The sequence below is a fragment of the Eulemur rufifrons genome, chromosome 2, assembly GCF_041146395.1.
Source record: "Eulemur rufifrons isolate Redbay chromosome 2, OSU_ERuf_1, whole genome shotgun sequence".
Taxonomy (NCBI): Eukaryota; Metazoa; Chordata; class Mammalia; order Primates; family Lemuridae; genus Eulemur; species Eulemur rufifrons.
In genome coordinates, this window is record NC_090984.1 from 20,763,715 (window position 1) to 20,779,099 (window position 15,385).

At 55.8% G+C, this 15,385-nt stretch overlaps 1 protein-coding gene across 1 annotated transcript in view; it reads left to right on the top strand.

The window, feature by feature from the left end:
- The first annotated feature begins 8,811 nt into the window (after positions 1-8,811).
- Positions 8,812-15,385, top strand: part of PSTPIP1 (proline-serine-threonine phosphatase interacting protein 1) — a 38,871-nt gene continuing 32,297 nt past the window's right edge. The window contains exon 1 of the mRNA XM_069457080.1: positions 8,812-9,261. Coding sequence (XP_069313181.1) covers positions 9,226-9,261 — 36 coding nt within the window. The 5' untranslated portion in view covers positions 8,812-9,225. The remainder of the gene's footprint in view (positions 9,262-15,385) is intronic.

Below are 15,385 nucleotides of genomic sequence, written 5' to 3' on the forward strand. Positions count from 1 at the left end.
GGAGTTCAAGACCAGCCTGAGCAAGAGTGAGACCTGGTCTCTACTAAAAATAGAAAAATTAGCCAGGCATGGTGGCACATGCCTGTAGTCCCAGCTACTTGGGAGGCTGAGGCAGGAGGATCACTTGAGCCCAGGAGTTTGAGGTTGCAGTGAGCTGTGATGATGCCACGGCACTCTAGCCGGGGCAACAGAGCGAGATTCTGTCTCAAAAAAAAAAAAAAAAAAAAATTAGCCTGGCGTGATGGTGCACACCTGTAGTCCCAGCTTTTTAGGAGGCTGAGGTTGAGGTTGCAGTGAGCTATGATGACGCACTGCACTCTACTCAGGGCGACAGAGCAAGACTCTGTCTCAAAAAAAAAAAAAAAAAAAGGAAAAGAAAAATGAAAATGGTTCTTGCTTTGGCTGAACCATCCTGCTTGGCTAGAGGAATAAGGTCCAGTTTTCAGACCTCACTCATCCCCTTGGCAGGATACCCTTGTATAGGTTGGGTTCTACGGAAGCAGACACTGAGACAGTGTTTGGGGCCCATGATGTTTATTAGGGATCCACATCTGTGAAAGGAAGCGGGGAAGCAGGCCTGGGCAGGGGGAAGTCAACCTGTGCTGCAGACTCAGCAAATTCTCAGCTAAACCTGCATTGGAGCAAGTAGTGTTCATCGAAGTTGTCCAGCATCAGACCTAAACGGACAGGCCTTGACACTCCCACCTCCATCAGTTGCCAGATGTGGGCTACCCCAGGAAGGGCAAAACCTCAGGTGGCTCTCTGCAGCTGAGGCAGGCTCTGAAGGAATGGACAGCTGGGACTATCTGCTGACCTCTCTCTCTGGAGCAGGGCAGCAGGTTCTTCCTTGAAGGGCTATCTGGGCCACACATCTCCATGTCTAGCACACTTTGAGCAGTGAACCACCTGCTTAACTGTACATGGCAGCCCTGTAGGAGAGAAACTTTAGAGAATACAAACCTGTATCTTGTACAGATGCTTTGAAAAATGTGGATAGAGAAAACTAAATAACAGTCTGTGTACCAAAGGAGCCTGGTCAGTATAATCAGATTTTCTCAGCATGCCGGTTCCTGATTTTATGGCCTTGCAGTTTTGAAATGTCTGGCATGTCATAGCTCACCACTTCCCTCCTCCCCCCTGCACTAGCTCTGAGGCCTGGTAATATGCTTTCTGCTGGGTGAATGTGTCAGATCATTCTTTAACTATGTTTAAAGCAAAGAACATCTTTTCCTTCTTTTCCTATTTCTGAGTAATTTGGCCATGAGACCTTGAAGTCAGGAAGTGAGGAGGCATCCCTGAAAAGAGACGTGACCTCAGTCCTCAAGAGAAGGGACCACTGGGCTTCAAGGCCTTTAGTGCCCTGCTGGTGCCCTTAGCTTGAGCTCAGCCTGGCGCGTCATGCCTGCCCGAGCTGGCCCTGCTTCCTGCCAGCCTGGCACAGAATGGGCACCCCGTGAGTGTGGATGAGTGAATGAAAATGTTGCTTATTATTAATGCTGATAATATCAATGCAAGGACTCCTGTTCCGCTGGGCTCCGCCAGACTGCGGGCACTCACGCGGGCTCAGTGTCAGCCATGAGCTAAGGTCACTTAGCTCGTTTGCTCATACAGAACCTCGACGCTCTCCTCAAAGTCTCCTCCAAACAGTTACATTTCTTAATTTTGTGAAAATTGTACTATGGTATATAAGAGAATTTCCTAGTTCTTAGGAAATACACACTTGAAGATTTAGGGGTGAAAGTGTACCATGTCTCCATCTTACCCAACTAATATAAAAATGGAGAGAGAAACAATAATAAAGCAATTAGGGTAAAATTTAAACAACCTGCTGAACCTGAGTAAAGGGGACAAGAGTTCTTTGTACTTTAAGTTTAAAATCATTTCAAAAATTCACATGGCAGGGTGCAGTGGCTCATGCCTATAATCCCAGTGCTTTGAGAGGCCAAGGCAGGAGGATTGCTTGAGGCCAGGAGTTTGAGACCAGCCTGGGCAACATAGCAAGACCCCATCTCCACAAAAAATAATTAGCCAGGCGTGGTGGCACCTGTAGTCCCAGCTACTCAGGAGGCTGAGGCAGGAGGATCGCTTGAGCACAGGAGTTGAGGCTGCAGTGAGCTGTGATGGTGCCACTGCACTCCAGCCTGGGCAACAGAGTGAGACCTTGTCTCTAAAACAAACAAACAAACAAAAAATTGTAAAAAAAAAAAAAAAAAAAAAAGAACAGGAGAAAATGGGCCTCTTAGAGACAGCCTGAGGAGGGCGCTTCCAGGAGCAGGCTTGGGAGGGAGCTAGGGAGACGGGTGCCTGCACCCTGAGAACATGGGGTCTCATTGTCTGACAAGAGCCTTGCTACTCTGGCTACCAGCCGCTCCTCGGCGAGGTCCTGCTCTCTGAGTCCAGAGAATGAAGCTTTTGCAGCTGAGCCAGGGTGGGCAGGGCTGTCAGCAGCAGCATTTCAGGTGCAAGGGTACAGTCATCAGCGCGGACCGTGAGCATCCTGTGGGTGGGACCTGGCTAGGTGCCTTTTCCTGTGACCAAACACTGGTGCGGGCACGTTATAAACATCGTATAGAACAAGCTGTTAAATAGGTAGGCTCAGCGCCCCTGTTTTCCAGACGGAGAAGCTGAGTCTCAGCGAGGTGAGGCTGGAACTCTTCCGAGCCAAGCCCCCGCTCATCCCCGTCCCCCTAAGCTCCGGCTCCTGGGCGGTGCTGCCCGGTCCCCAGTGTTGGCCCCTCTGCCTGCCCACGGCCGCCCTCCTGCCTCTGCCCGCTGATTTTCTGGCCCAGCCACGACTGAAGCCAAGCTCCCTTGCCTCTGAGTCGCAGACTCTCGGTGATAATTAAACACCAGCTGGGCTGAAATCAAGCTTTGCCTTACTGTGAACAAGTCATTTTCCAACTAAATTAAAAACCGACCCAACTGGGGAGAGGATGCTGAAAAACCATTTTGAAGCTCTTTTGAGAGGCAGCTGTCATAATGGAACAAAACAAAACAAACAGGCTAGACAGGGTAGGGGGCTGGGGCATTGGGGGACAGTCCTTAGGCCTAGGCTGGGACCTGGTCTTCTGGCTTTTTTTATGAAGTTCCAGGAGGCTTCTGGTAGGTGGCCTCTGTGCCATTTGAGAACCTCCAGATGCCTTTGGCCTCTGACCAGTGAGCTTGTGGCTGGCGGTTCCTGGGACTCAGGAAAGACCCCTCCCCCACGCCTGCTGGGCCTCAGTGATCCACTAATGTGCCAGCTGCCAACTGGCCACTTCGCACCCCTTTGGTGTCTTTCAAGAATCCCGAGCAGCACTCTGACGACTGACAATGCCTGGAAACTCACAGTCACACTCCTGCGGCTGCATATTAGTAAATCTGAAAGCTGCTTGTCAACTCAGAAGAGCTGTGTGAATGGGAAGAAGCCTTATTCACCGCTTGCAGGGGCAAACCGAAAAACAGAGTCTGTATCACATCCTGAAGGCCGGGGCCACACCCTCAGCCCCCACTGAGGACTCCGGGGCAGGGATGTTTCCCCGTGTCCCCGCCTCCCTGCCCCAGAGGGCCCGGGGCTCCGCACTTCCTCCTCCCCTGGGGCTTCCTTTCTTTCTCCCTCCTCCTCTTGCTGCTTCTGCCCAAGGCCCTGGCCCTCCAGCACACACTTTGGGGAGGAAAGACCCCACTTAGCAATGGGATCCAGCCAGTTATCTGATCTCTCTGAGCCTCAGTTTCCTTATCTGTTGAAGGGGCCGTAATGTCTCACATGGTTTTGGGGCGCTCAAGTGAGACATAAGGCATGCGAAGTGCTTCGCACAGAGCCCGACTCGGTGAGACCCCGGTAGGCTAATCCTGCTACTCTGGACTTCCTGAAAGGGGTGACCTTGCTGAAGTAGCCCCTGCTAGGCTTTCCACCCTGACACCTCCTATCCCGCCTGGTCCCACGGGTGAGCTCTTTCTCATTAACCAAGACCCAGCTGCCCTCCTGCAGGAGGACGTCCTGGGCCTGGCCCCTCTCTCTTCACGGGCCAGAGCCTCTCTCTGCCTGCACATACTGCTGTCCGCACTCAGCGCAGTCTCCCTCCCTGGGCTGCCTACCCAGCCAGACTAGCAGGAGCGGTGCCTGGTCCATTTCCAAGTCCCCAGAGAGGAAGGCTCAGTAGTTGCTGGTGGGCGTGCTGCAGCGGGGCTTGTTCCACTCCAGGGCAGGGCAGGTGGGGTTGACAGTGGGTGCCCCAGCACAGTGGGTATGTGCCTCTAGCCACCCGGAGGGACCCTGCAGGCATTTCCCCCAGGAACAGTGGACCCCCATGGCTGGGTTCTGGAACATCTGGGCAACCAACAGCATGGGAGCACTACAGCACTGCACCCACCGAGGTCTCAATAGCCGACTCATGAACGCCCTTCTGGACACAAGCTGATGGCAGGTCGAGGGACGCTCCTCCAGGAAATGCTTCCCTCGGGGAGAGCAGTGCACTTGGGGTCTAACGCTCTGAGATTGCCATCTTGGAATTCTTAATATTACTGTTGAACTTGTGTTTCTCAAGTACAGACTGGAGGGACAATGAAGCATGCACCGAGGGCTTAGAGCCTTGGCTCGTGTGGTCCTGCCTCCCACCGCCTCACCTGGCCTGGTTCCCAGCCTCCCCCTCTACTCCTGCCTAGTGACCACTGCCACCCTCTGCCCCCAGCGGGGACCTGGGTGCAGGCGTGGGGACAGTCAGGGTTGAGGGCTTGGCTGGCAGCATCTGAGGGTGGGGCCTGGCAGTGCTGCCCCTGCCCCAGGCCGACAACACGTGGCACATTCAGCAGGTGACTCGGGGGTGAGCCTCTCACTCATCGCTCACCCAGGTCTCCAGTGCACCCGGCATGGAGCTTGCAACACCCTTGGGGGTTGCCTGTCCGGTGCCGGTTGGCAGGCAGGTCCATGGGAAATGGCAATGTCTGGCTTGACGTCCCCAGCAGGCGAGCGCAGGTCGGCGTGGTGGCTGGCAGGAGGAGAAACCCAGCGGTCCATGGGTTTCAGGCACAACAGTGTGGGTACAGGCTTGTCCCACAAATATTCCTATGCCCAAGGGAGTGTAACATTAAATAGCAAATAAAAAACACCATTACAGGTTGAGAGAGAGGCCGCAGGAAAGGAAAAAGTTTTGTATTCTAGTACTTTCATGGCAATTTTCCCCCTGCTATTTGAGTAAGAGGCCTCACATTGTTTATTTTGTGCCAGCCCTGCAAATTATGCGGCTGGTCCTGGCGCGGAGCGACCGAGGAGACGAAGCATGTGCGACCGTGCTGTCCTGGAGGTGCTAATACTCCCTGGGTGGTGGCGAGGGTCACTGCCCTGACTTATGTGGCTCCGAAGGCTGGATGAAGGGGCTTTGGGAGCCGAGTCCTACTGGGCTTCTGGCTGTGGCAATAAATGTTATAACAACTGATTTTGCATTTTATTCTTAACCGTTGGCCTACTACTTCTTGAATTCTTCCAGCAGATGTGTTCAAATACCATCCAAAGCAGGGTGGGCTCTGCCTGGGTGGGGGACTCCCCCCGAGCCCAGCACATCCGCCCAGACCTCAAGGCGCATTGTGTCGAAGCAGCTGAAACAGTCACTAAAAAGCTGTGATTTTCAGGACCAGATTTCCCTCTGGAGGGGGCTGGGCCTGGGTGTGGTGCGGCTGGTGAGGGAGGGCGCCCAGGTGCCCTGGCCTGGCTCCTCCACCTCCCTGACGTCCCACCCCGTTACCATGTCCAGGCCTCATCCCTCTCTCAGTTATCACAACATCCTCTTCTGGTCTCACCCGGCCAAGCCACTCCCCATGGAGAGAGAGACCTTCCTAGCACATGAACTGCCATGTGAGTTGGATTTAACTCACGCCAGTTTTGAGCCGGGGGCCTCATGCAGCATACGTAACTCACACGTCTCTTCACCTTGGGAGCTGCGAGAACTGTTTTTTAAGTTGCATATAACTCATGCATAGAAAACAATAAAAGGTAACAAGTTTTTCATTAAATTAGAAAGGATCATTTTGTTTTCAAAGTTTTTATTCTATTTTCGTGACAATACACCGTGGGCCCAAGGGAAAAAAATTTTTTTTTTCTAGTGTGGCAGTCAGTGTGCTGGAACCTGTCTGGCGGTCAGTGGGCCCCTCGGGGCAGAGACCCAATCTGCCTGTGTCTGCGGCCCTGGGCTGAGGAGAAGGCTGTGGTGGTCACGGCGGTTGGCTCCCAGCATCCAGGGCTGCCCGAACAAGGTGTCCCTTCCCACGGCCAGCGGTGGAGAACTATGAGCATGTGACCCACTTCTGGCCAATGAGACCCAAGGGGAGGCCTGGGGGGCTGGGTGGAAGGGGAGCTGGAGGGACTTTGGAGAAAATGAGGCACAGGGACAGGTGTCCCTTTTCTTCCTCTCCATGTGGCTGTGTCTGGAGCTGTAGCCGAGGGCAGCTGCAGCTCCCCGGCCTCCAGCCCACGGAGGAAGATGGTAGGTGGCGGAGCAGCTCAGAGGAGCTGGGCTGGAGCTGGACCACACCTGTGAGTGAAGACACACTGCCTCCGTGTCAGACCTCCCAAAGCATCCTCAGTGGATGCCGAGAACACAGTGACCGTAGGAGAGCACTCGCCAAGGCTGGACTCTCACCCCAAAAGCACCAGCAGCCTCCTGGGCTCCGTGTTTCCATCTGTTGATTGGAGTGAGAGGTTCTGCAGGCAGAACCGGAGGAAGACAGGATGAAGCCCTTTTTAAATAGAGGCTGTCGGTAAAAGACAACCATGGAAGTGAAAAGTATGGCTTTGTCATCAGACAGACTGGGACCGAAGCCCAGCCCTCCGCTTACTGGCTGTTGCTTGGGGGAGCTGCACACACTCTTTCACCACTAGTCTGCTCATCTGTAAAGTGGGGACAATGACAGCGTAAGTGAGGAGGTCTGTGTAAAAATCATAATGGTGCGCCAGGGCTCCAAGGCCACATTGGCCGTCTGGTCGTCCAACCTTTGGAGCTGCAAAAGGGAAGGGGGAGGGGAAGGAAGCCCTACTAGCAGAGAACTTTAGAGTCTCTGAGTTGTTCCTCACGTTACTGCCCCAGTTGCCCCGGCCCACACTCAGCCTGGCAGTGCGTCCAGGGCTGCCCTGGCTGGACCCGCGCCACTGGGAAAGGAAGGCCTCGTGTGTGGGAGCCTTGAGGGGTGGGAGGCTTTGCCCAGGTAAGGAAGATCAAGGAAGGCACGCCAGGAGGGAGCTGGGCGCAGAGCAGCACAGGTGCGGAGGTAGGAGTGGGAAGGGTGCCTTTGGGGAGAGGGAACAGCCCGGCTGGAGCAGAAGTTGTGGGAGGTGATGGGAAGAACACCTGGAAAAGCAGGGCAGGGAGCCCAGCCGTGGAGTTTCCTGCCAAAAGAGGGTAGGAGGCCTCTGTTAACAGAGGGTTCCCAGTCTGTCTCCAGAGCTAGAGGCATCACCCCATTCGATAGACGGAGACACTGAGCTCGGGGAGGCCCAGTTTCGCTGGAAATGGTGATGCCACTGGGATGCGAGGCACAGACTCGGTGTATGGACTCTGGAGTTCAAGGTGATTCGGCACATTAGCTGTCTTCAGCTGCGAGTAACCTGACGGGCGTGCCTTACATGCTGAAGATGTTCGTTAGCTCAAGTCCAAGGATCCTGGAGGTAAGGGGCTTCGGGGGCAGCCCCATTTCTCTGCAGTTCTCCTGATGTGTGTCCTCTTGGGTGGCTATTTCAGAGGCCTGGGTGTGCCCCCTCTCTAAACCCCTGCTCAGGTGTCGCTGTGTCTTCTGCAGCGGCTCTCATCGGTCCTATCACCCCAGTCAGCTGTCAGGCAGACATTAGTGAGGGTGGTGATTTGTGGACAACCCCTGACTCATCCCTTTCCACCAGCCCGCCCGGGCTCAGGACTCCGTGCGGCATCTTCTGCTGAGTGGGCAGGGCCTCGCTTCTCAGGGCTGTGTCTGGGCCTCTTCCCAAGGTGGTCCCCGGCAGCCCTCAGCACCTTCCTAGAAAACTGGAAACTCCAGAAATATTCTTGACACTGTCTCCTTTCCAAAGACTAGAAGTGGCAGATGAGGAAACTGAGGCTCAGAGAGTCGGGGGGGGGTTCTATTAGGGCTCTTCAGCTACTGAAGGGTAGGGCCCAAACTAAACAAAAACAGAGGCCTCAGCCTGGGTCCCCAAACGCCCACCTCTGTGCCTTTATAATTTTGTCTCTGTCTTGGCCCAATCACATTCGTCGAGCCTGAAGGCTCCATCATCAGAGGGGGCTTCCCTGGCCCAGACAGTGTCTAATCTGGAGGCTTGTGGTGGCGGTGGCAGCGGTGGCGGTGGTGGTGGGGGGGGGGGGTAGTGCCTGTGAGGCCCCGGGCTTTCCCGCGGCTAGTTACCCGCTCACCTCACCTCTGTGCTCCTACAGTCCCCCAGAGCATAGCTGCCTGTCCCCAGATGGTGAGCTCTTTGTGGGCAGGATTTGGTCCGGGGCACCATGTAGCCAGGGTTTGATGAGTGACAGATGCCCAGGCCTGGGCAAGCCCCTCCGGAATGGCTTCCTGGTGAGGGTAAAAGTCTAGTATCTCCGGGCCTGGCCTGGAGAGGGGCTGGGCTGGGGGAGGTGACAGCACCTGGGGCTCCTGGGCCTCTCCTTGCCCCCAGCGTCAGTGGGCCTCAATCTCCCTAGGTTGGTGGCCCCTGAGAGTGAACTGAGCCAGGCATCGGGAGGGGCAAGCAGAGGCAGGCGGCAGGATGGCAGGTGGCAGGCGGGGCCGCACAGGGGAGCACGGCAGCTCCACTTCCTGTGGGCGAGGGCCCCGGGGCCTGCCCCGCGGAGGTTGCTCAAACCTTCTGCGCAGGCCTCAGGCTGCCTGCCCGCCCGGCCCAAGCTCCAGCCTGCCTCTCCCCTGGTCACTGCCTGCCGCCCGGGCTGGCATCCCCGCTGCCTGCCCTGGGTCCCAGCCCGTGTCCTCCATCACGGCAGGGCTGGTGAGGGGCCGGCGGACACCAGGGCCCGCCCTCCCATCACTGAGCCCCGCTCCTTCCTCATTTTGCTGCTGATCCTTGCCCCAAACAAACAGGTCGAGCCTTTTCCTCCGCTGGCAGCTGGTCTCAGGCTTGCGGCTGTCTTCTGAGCTCTGAGCGCTGCAGACGCCGCCGGCAGGGAGGGGGACTGGGACGCTGCTCCTGGCGCCTGGCCCTGGGGCAGGCCCGTGGCAGGAGAGCGAGCGAGCTGTGTGTGCGGCAGACGCCTGAGGATGATGCCCCAGCTGCTGTTCAGAGATGCCTTTTGGGTGAGTGTGGTGGCCGGTGGCACTGAGCAAGTGGAATGGGCCCAGCTAGGCCGGGATTTCTCCTGGCTCTGAGCGGGGAGTTTGCTCATAAAAATAGTGATTGACTTTTGGTCTTAACTGTCGTGGAGGGGCCTGGGCACCCATCCCATCTGAGCTGGTGGGCAAGGGGCACCGCAGGCAGGAGCCTCCCCTCTGCTCCTGGGGCTGCTTTCTCCTCCCTCTGGAGACCTCTTCCCTTGGCAGGAGCTTGTCAGGAGCGGCTATGTGGCCGGGGGCTTGAGGACACCATGTGGGTCACAGATTTGGGGCCCGGACAAATTTGTGTTCAGATCTTGGCTCTGTGACTTACAGCTGGGCAAGTCATTTTATGTCTCTGAGCCTCACTTTCTCCCTCTATATGACAGCGATAAACAAAAAGCGACATACTAGCTGCATGGGAGGATTAAGCAAGGGCGTCTGACGCACTAAAGGCTCCCCACCACCTTGCTGGCGCCCCAGACGGTCATCCTCTTCCCCTCACCCAGCACCTCGAACCTTGCAGACCTTAGGGGTCCTTCGAGGAGGCAGCCAGGCTGGGCACTTCCTCGCTTGCTTGCTTAAATTCAGCACAGGCATAAAATCATTTCCCCCACGACATAGGGGCACCCGGCCAGTGGTGGAGGGAAAGTGGCTTGGCCCAGGCCACATAGCTTGCAGCCCGGCTTGGGCCTCCGTCTCTTGGCTTTTTTCCAGCTGTCCTTCAACCATCCCTCTGCTCCTCAAGCTCTGGCTGTCCCCAGGGCTCTTGGGGAAAGCTAAGACCTCTCTGGTAGAGCTGGGGAATGCAGCTGTGCTAGGTCCTGGCCTCCCTGGGCCCTGTCCTGGGGCCGCAGCCAGGAGGATGAGAGCTAACGAGCCAGGTCTTCCTTCCTTTCTGGGCCAGCTCTGCTTGGGGCCCGTGGCCAGCGTGAGTGGCCTGCATCCCTGGCGCTGACTGCACAGTGGGCAGAGGACCCTGCCTAGGGAGGGCACCCTGTGCCTCTCTGGGCCTCAGTTTCCCTATCTCTACAAAGTGGGGGTGGGACCAGCCCAGAGAAGCCAGTGGAGGCAGAGCCGGCTTGGCCCATCCCTAGTGCCAGGCACCAGGGTGCTCACAGCCCAGGCTGGTAGCTGGAACCCGGGGGCAGACTGGGGGGGGTGTGAGTCACCACATCGCTGCCCTGACTGGGAGTGCCAAGTTGGGGGAAGGGGAAATCCAGGCCACTCTGTAGCCCAGGGCAGGCCAGGAACCCCTGTTTTACCCCCAGGACCTCTGACCCAGCCCAGAGCCCCTGGGCCTGCCTTCCCCAGCTGGGAGCTGAGCCAAGGAGCAGGACCTGGGCAGGGGGTGGCACAGCAGGGAGCAGGGTGTGGCAGCGGCAGCAGAAGCAGCCAGCCCACCTGTGGGAGTTTCCCGAGTGGCACCCCGCCCTCGCTGTGCACTTGCTGCACCCCTGAGCAGCTGTGGCCTTCGTGGCCTCCGTGTGCCTGTTCTCCTCCGTGCCTGGCTCCCTGGGACTGGGTGAGGACACAGCCTCTCCAGGGAAAGCCAGTGCGGGAGCCTGTCACAAGGTCACTGCAAGCATCACCTGCCCCGGGGCTCTGGGTTCTAAAACTGCTCCCTAACACCCAGCCATGCTTGACAGCAACTAACACTGAGCACGGAAGGTGTGCCAGGCGCTGTTCCCAGGTCGTGTGTATGTTTACTCAGTTACTCCTCACGACACACGCTATTGTTATCCCTATTTTTCAGATGAGGAAATTGAAGCACAGAGAGCTTAGGGGACTTGCCCAAGGTCACACAGCTGGGATTAAACCCGGGAAGTCTGGCCCCAGGGCTTGTGTCACCCAGTGTTACATTGTCCCTCTGTGCACCTAGCCTAACGCTGGATCTTTGGGCTTCAGGGTCCACATCAGGGAAATGCAGAAAAAAATTCTGTCCTCTTCCTTCCCAGAGGGGTAAGAAGATCAGACAAGGTGGATAGAACAGTATTTTGAAGTTCAATGTATAGACCTATCTGTAAACAGTACAAGCACATCCTCGGCTCACGGTGGGTATGTTAAGAACAGCCCGGCCAGCCTGGCCCCTCTCCTGGCTTCCCCCCACCCCAGCCCAAGGCACTGCTGTTAACCCTGAGGCCTGGCGGCTCCCCGGTTAGAAATGGCTGGTCTTTAAATAGTGGAAAGAAACCTCTGAACTAGAAAGATCATGTTGAATATCAGAGCCCTTTCGTTACCTGGCAACCCCACCCACCCAGAACACAGGCGGGAGCCCTGTTTCTGGCATTAGCTCACCATAAAGAGGGAGGCAAAGTGGTTTCTGAGAAGCCAGAGGTGGTGTCCCCAAGCGCTTTCATTCAAGCTTATACCCAAGCTTTGACCCATGGGAGATACCCCCTAGCTTTTAGGCAGGGCCTATGAACTCTAATTTTACCCACAATTTTAACAAGCCTGGTCATGGGTTTTTTTTCACTCACAGAAGTCGTAATTACCAGGGGTCTGCACAGGACCTGATATACAGTTGGTGATGGATAAATGTTGATGGCTTTGGACTGTCAGAGGCAGTTTCACAGTTCGATAGTCGCCTGATAGCAAGGAAGGAGACAGAAAAATTAAAAGCTGGTGTGATGGCACGGAAGTAGCGGGGACATTCAGCACAGGAGCAGACACGGTCCTGTCCCTCAGTAGATCTGTCTTTGCAGTTTGTGGCCACACGGTGTTTATTTATAGCCTGCTGTTAGCTGCGGCGGAGCAGTCAGATGCGGGCTGCTGTGCGTGTGCGGTGGGGTGGACTGGCCTCAGCGGGACGGAAGGGATAATTTGATTTCTGTGATACACACGCATGATAAAGAGCATCACCCCTTGGCAGGAAGTTTGTGGCTGAGTCTAAAACTGAGACGAGGCTGAGGCTGAGAATACCAGCTGTCCGCGCTGAGAGGGCCTTAGATCTCACATCGTCTGCCTCAGCCCCGAGCCTCAGGGGCATGGGAGCCCAGAGAAGAGAGGGGACACCCCCTGCCGCCCACCCCCAGCTTGCCAGTGGCTCTGCGCCCAGTGGGCAGCCAAACCGTACTGCCAGAAACGTCCGTCTGTCCTCATCACGGGGCTGGCGCGCTGAGTCAGTATTTATAGATAAATGAATGCACAGTGAATGGCTCCTTGTCCCCCTCCCTTTCTGAATGTTTTCCCTTCACTTTAGTTATATTCTACAGATATTTCCTGAGCAGCGTTCCCTCCTAGCTGGTCCGGGCTGGACCCCTGAGCTTCACCCCACATCTAGTCAGATGACTGAGACTGTCCCGCCCTCAAGGAAGTCTCAGTTCAGTCCTGGAGCTGGAGGAGTGACTGCGCCAGGCAAGCGGTGGCCTGTGAGGAGCAGTGTCTGAACTGTGCCGTCCCCACCGGGCTTCGCCCCCTTCACCCCGAGACCTGTGTGTCCAGTGGGCTTTGCAAAGACGTCACTGGGTATTGTGTTAACAGAGAAAATCTGGTTCTGGACCAGGTTCTATTCAGATCCACATCCTAGCCCCTTCGGGGTAGTTAAAGGGAAAAGTGTGGGCCTGGCGAGGCTGGGCCACGTGCACTATGGTGACCTCCCGCCATTTTTGGTGGTGGCCACCAAGGGGGTGTGGGGAGAACAGACCTGAACTTTCTCTCTGACATGTGGTCATCTCTCTCCTTCGAGGCTGGGCTCTAGCTTCATCTGGAAACCTCTGTGACAACGTGGGAGGAGCTGGGCCTCTCTAAGCCCGTTTGACACAGGCGGGGAGAGTGACTCACCATGTTCACACAGTGGGACTGAGGCTGGCTGGCCCGCCCCGTGTGTCCGCTCAGCTGCTGGTACCTCTTCCCCTTCCCAATTCTGAGATGCTGAGTGAGGTTCCCCATTTAGGAGGCTACAGAGAAGGGGACTGAGGAGCCCCACTTCGGCTGTCCTAAAGCTGCCTGTCCCCAACCCCCCAGCCCCCGCCCCGCCCAGGACCCATCTACCATGGCCCTGGGGCATTTGGAGAGGCTGACATTCGCTGGGCACCTGTTCTGTCCTGGGCACTTAAAGCGACGCATACACCTTCTAAGGAAACAAAGTCAGTTAGTGCAGGCAAGCGGGAAATGGAGAATGGGGAAAGAGCACCTTTAGTCTCATCACACAACTGCTACTAGTTTGCTGCTTCCGTAAGATGGTTTTACATAGGTGCAAGCATATCGGGTACACGGTTTTGTGTTCTCCTTCCCTTTTTACTAGCATTTTAAATTGTGGTAAAATAATGCACATCACATAAAATTTACCATCGTCACCATTTCTGAGTGCACAGTACAGTAGCGAGAAGGTGTGATCCTCCCCTGCTTTTTAGCATCGCGTCGTCTTGAACACCTGTGGGTGTGGATGCTGCTTTCTCATCTTCAGTCACACCACGTTAATGCCTGCGCAGTTCTTCAGCTTGGGGATTTGGTGGACATGCTGTGATTTATTTGACCAATCCCCTATTGTTGTGTACTCAGGTTACTGCCAATTGGTTACTATTCTGGACAGTGACACAACGGGTAGATCTTTGAATATAGAGGTTTTTCACTTGAGGATTATTTCCTTGGGTAGAGTCCCAGGAGAGGAAGCATTTCCGGGTAAAAGAGCGGGGCCAGTTCTCTAGCTGTTGGCGCTAGTAGCCGCTCTCGGATCTCTCATGGGCCTCTGGTTGGGCAGGAGCCACTTTTACGCAGGAAGGAGGCTCCAGAGTGGCCTGGAAGGGGCTGGGGCCATGGGCAGGGAGCACTCGCAGCAGGTCAAGTCCGGGGTTCTTAAAGGCTGAGGGGCCAGTGTCCGAGGAGTGGCCCTCAGGAACAACAGGGGCTTGCAGACAGCGCAGGAGGTGGGAGAGGGGGACCCTGGCCATCCTGCCTTTGCTGCCAGCAACTAAGTCCCCTCCTGGTGACTTCGGCACAGCTGTCAGGGGGAGTGAGGACGGATTCGCTCTCTGCACTGACTGGGAAAGCTCTTTAACACCTGGTGTCACGTGTGCAAAGCTCGGAGCTGAAGAGTGTGCCTGGGACGCAAGTGTCGTGCAAAGGGGGGAGTAAGGCTTGATCCTGGTGGAGGCTCGTGTCAGCAGGACTCTGGACGGACGCACAGCGAGCTCACTAAAGTGCTTGCCTGTTGGGAGGATGACAGCAAAGAGCTGGGTGAGGGGGTGGGCTGAGTGGTGCGTTTTCAGGATAGGTGTTTGTATACGGTTTGATTTTTGAACCCTATGAATGTATTAATTATCTAAAATTTAAATAAAACCATTCAAAATGAAAAAGAGGACATTTATGTCAAGTTCCATGAAGATATTTTCTCTGGGTCACAGCTCCGTAAATCATCCCAGAGGAGTGGTGACAGTGCCCGCTTGCTGAGTGCCTATGACACGCCAGCCACTGCGCTGTCCACTGCACGTGTCCCCAGACCCACCCTGCCAGGAAGGGTTTCAGTGTCGTCCCGTCTCTGTGGCGGGAGCTGAGGCACAGCAGACCGAGGTCGCACGTACGGGGCAGGGCAGGAACTGCCACCGGGTGTGCTGGACCCCACCGCCCTCTGCCCCTGAGAAGATTGGCGGGTTGTTCTCGGCTCAGTTAGAATTCACATCGGATGAGAGGATGGCCGCACATGTAACGCTGGGTTCTGTGAGTGTGGAAATGGGCTGATTTTTCTCTCTATTCCCCAGCTAATTTTCTGCAAGTAAGTACATATGTCATTACAAGGAAAATGTTTTAAAACAAAACTAAGCAATTCCTGCTTTCAAGGCCGAGATGGTGTTTTTTCGGCCAAATGTGTGGTTGGATAGCATCACCACCTCCACATACTCTGTGCATACTTTGTGGTACGTGGGCCCCGGGGACGGAGAATGTGGCCGGCCACCTGACGTGGGCAGCCGCCTGAAGGTGTTGGAAGATTGCAGAGGTTTGTGGTCACGCGTGCTCCGATCTGGTGACGCCTGCAGATGCCACCTCTAGGATTTGCTGGCTGTACTGTTCCAGGCTGATTCGCTGTTCTGAATTCAGTTTTGTTCTTGGTGGGAAATAAGATCCGATTCTTGCTGACCTGCTTTGTGCTCCAGCCCCCAGGAGCTCCCGT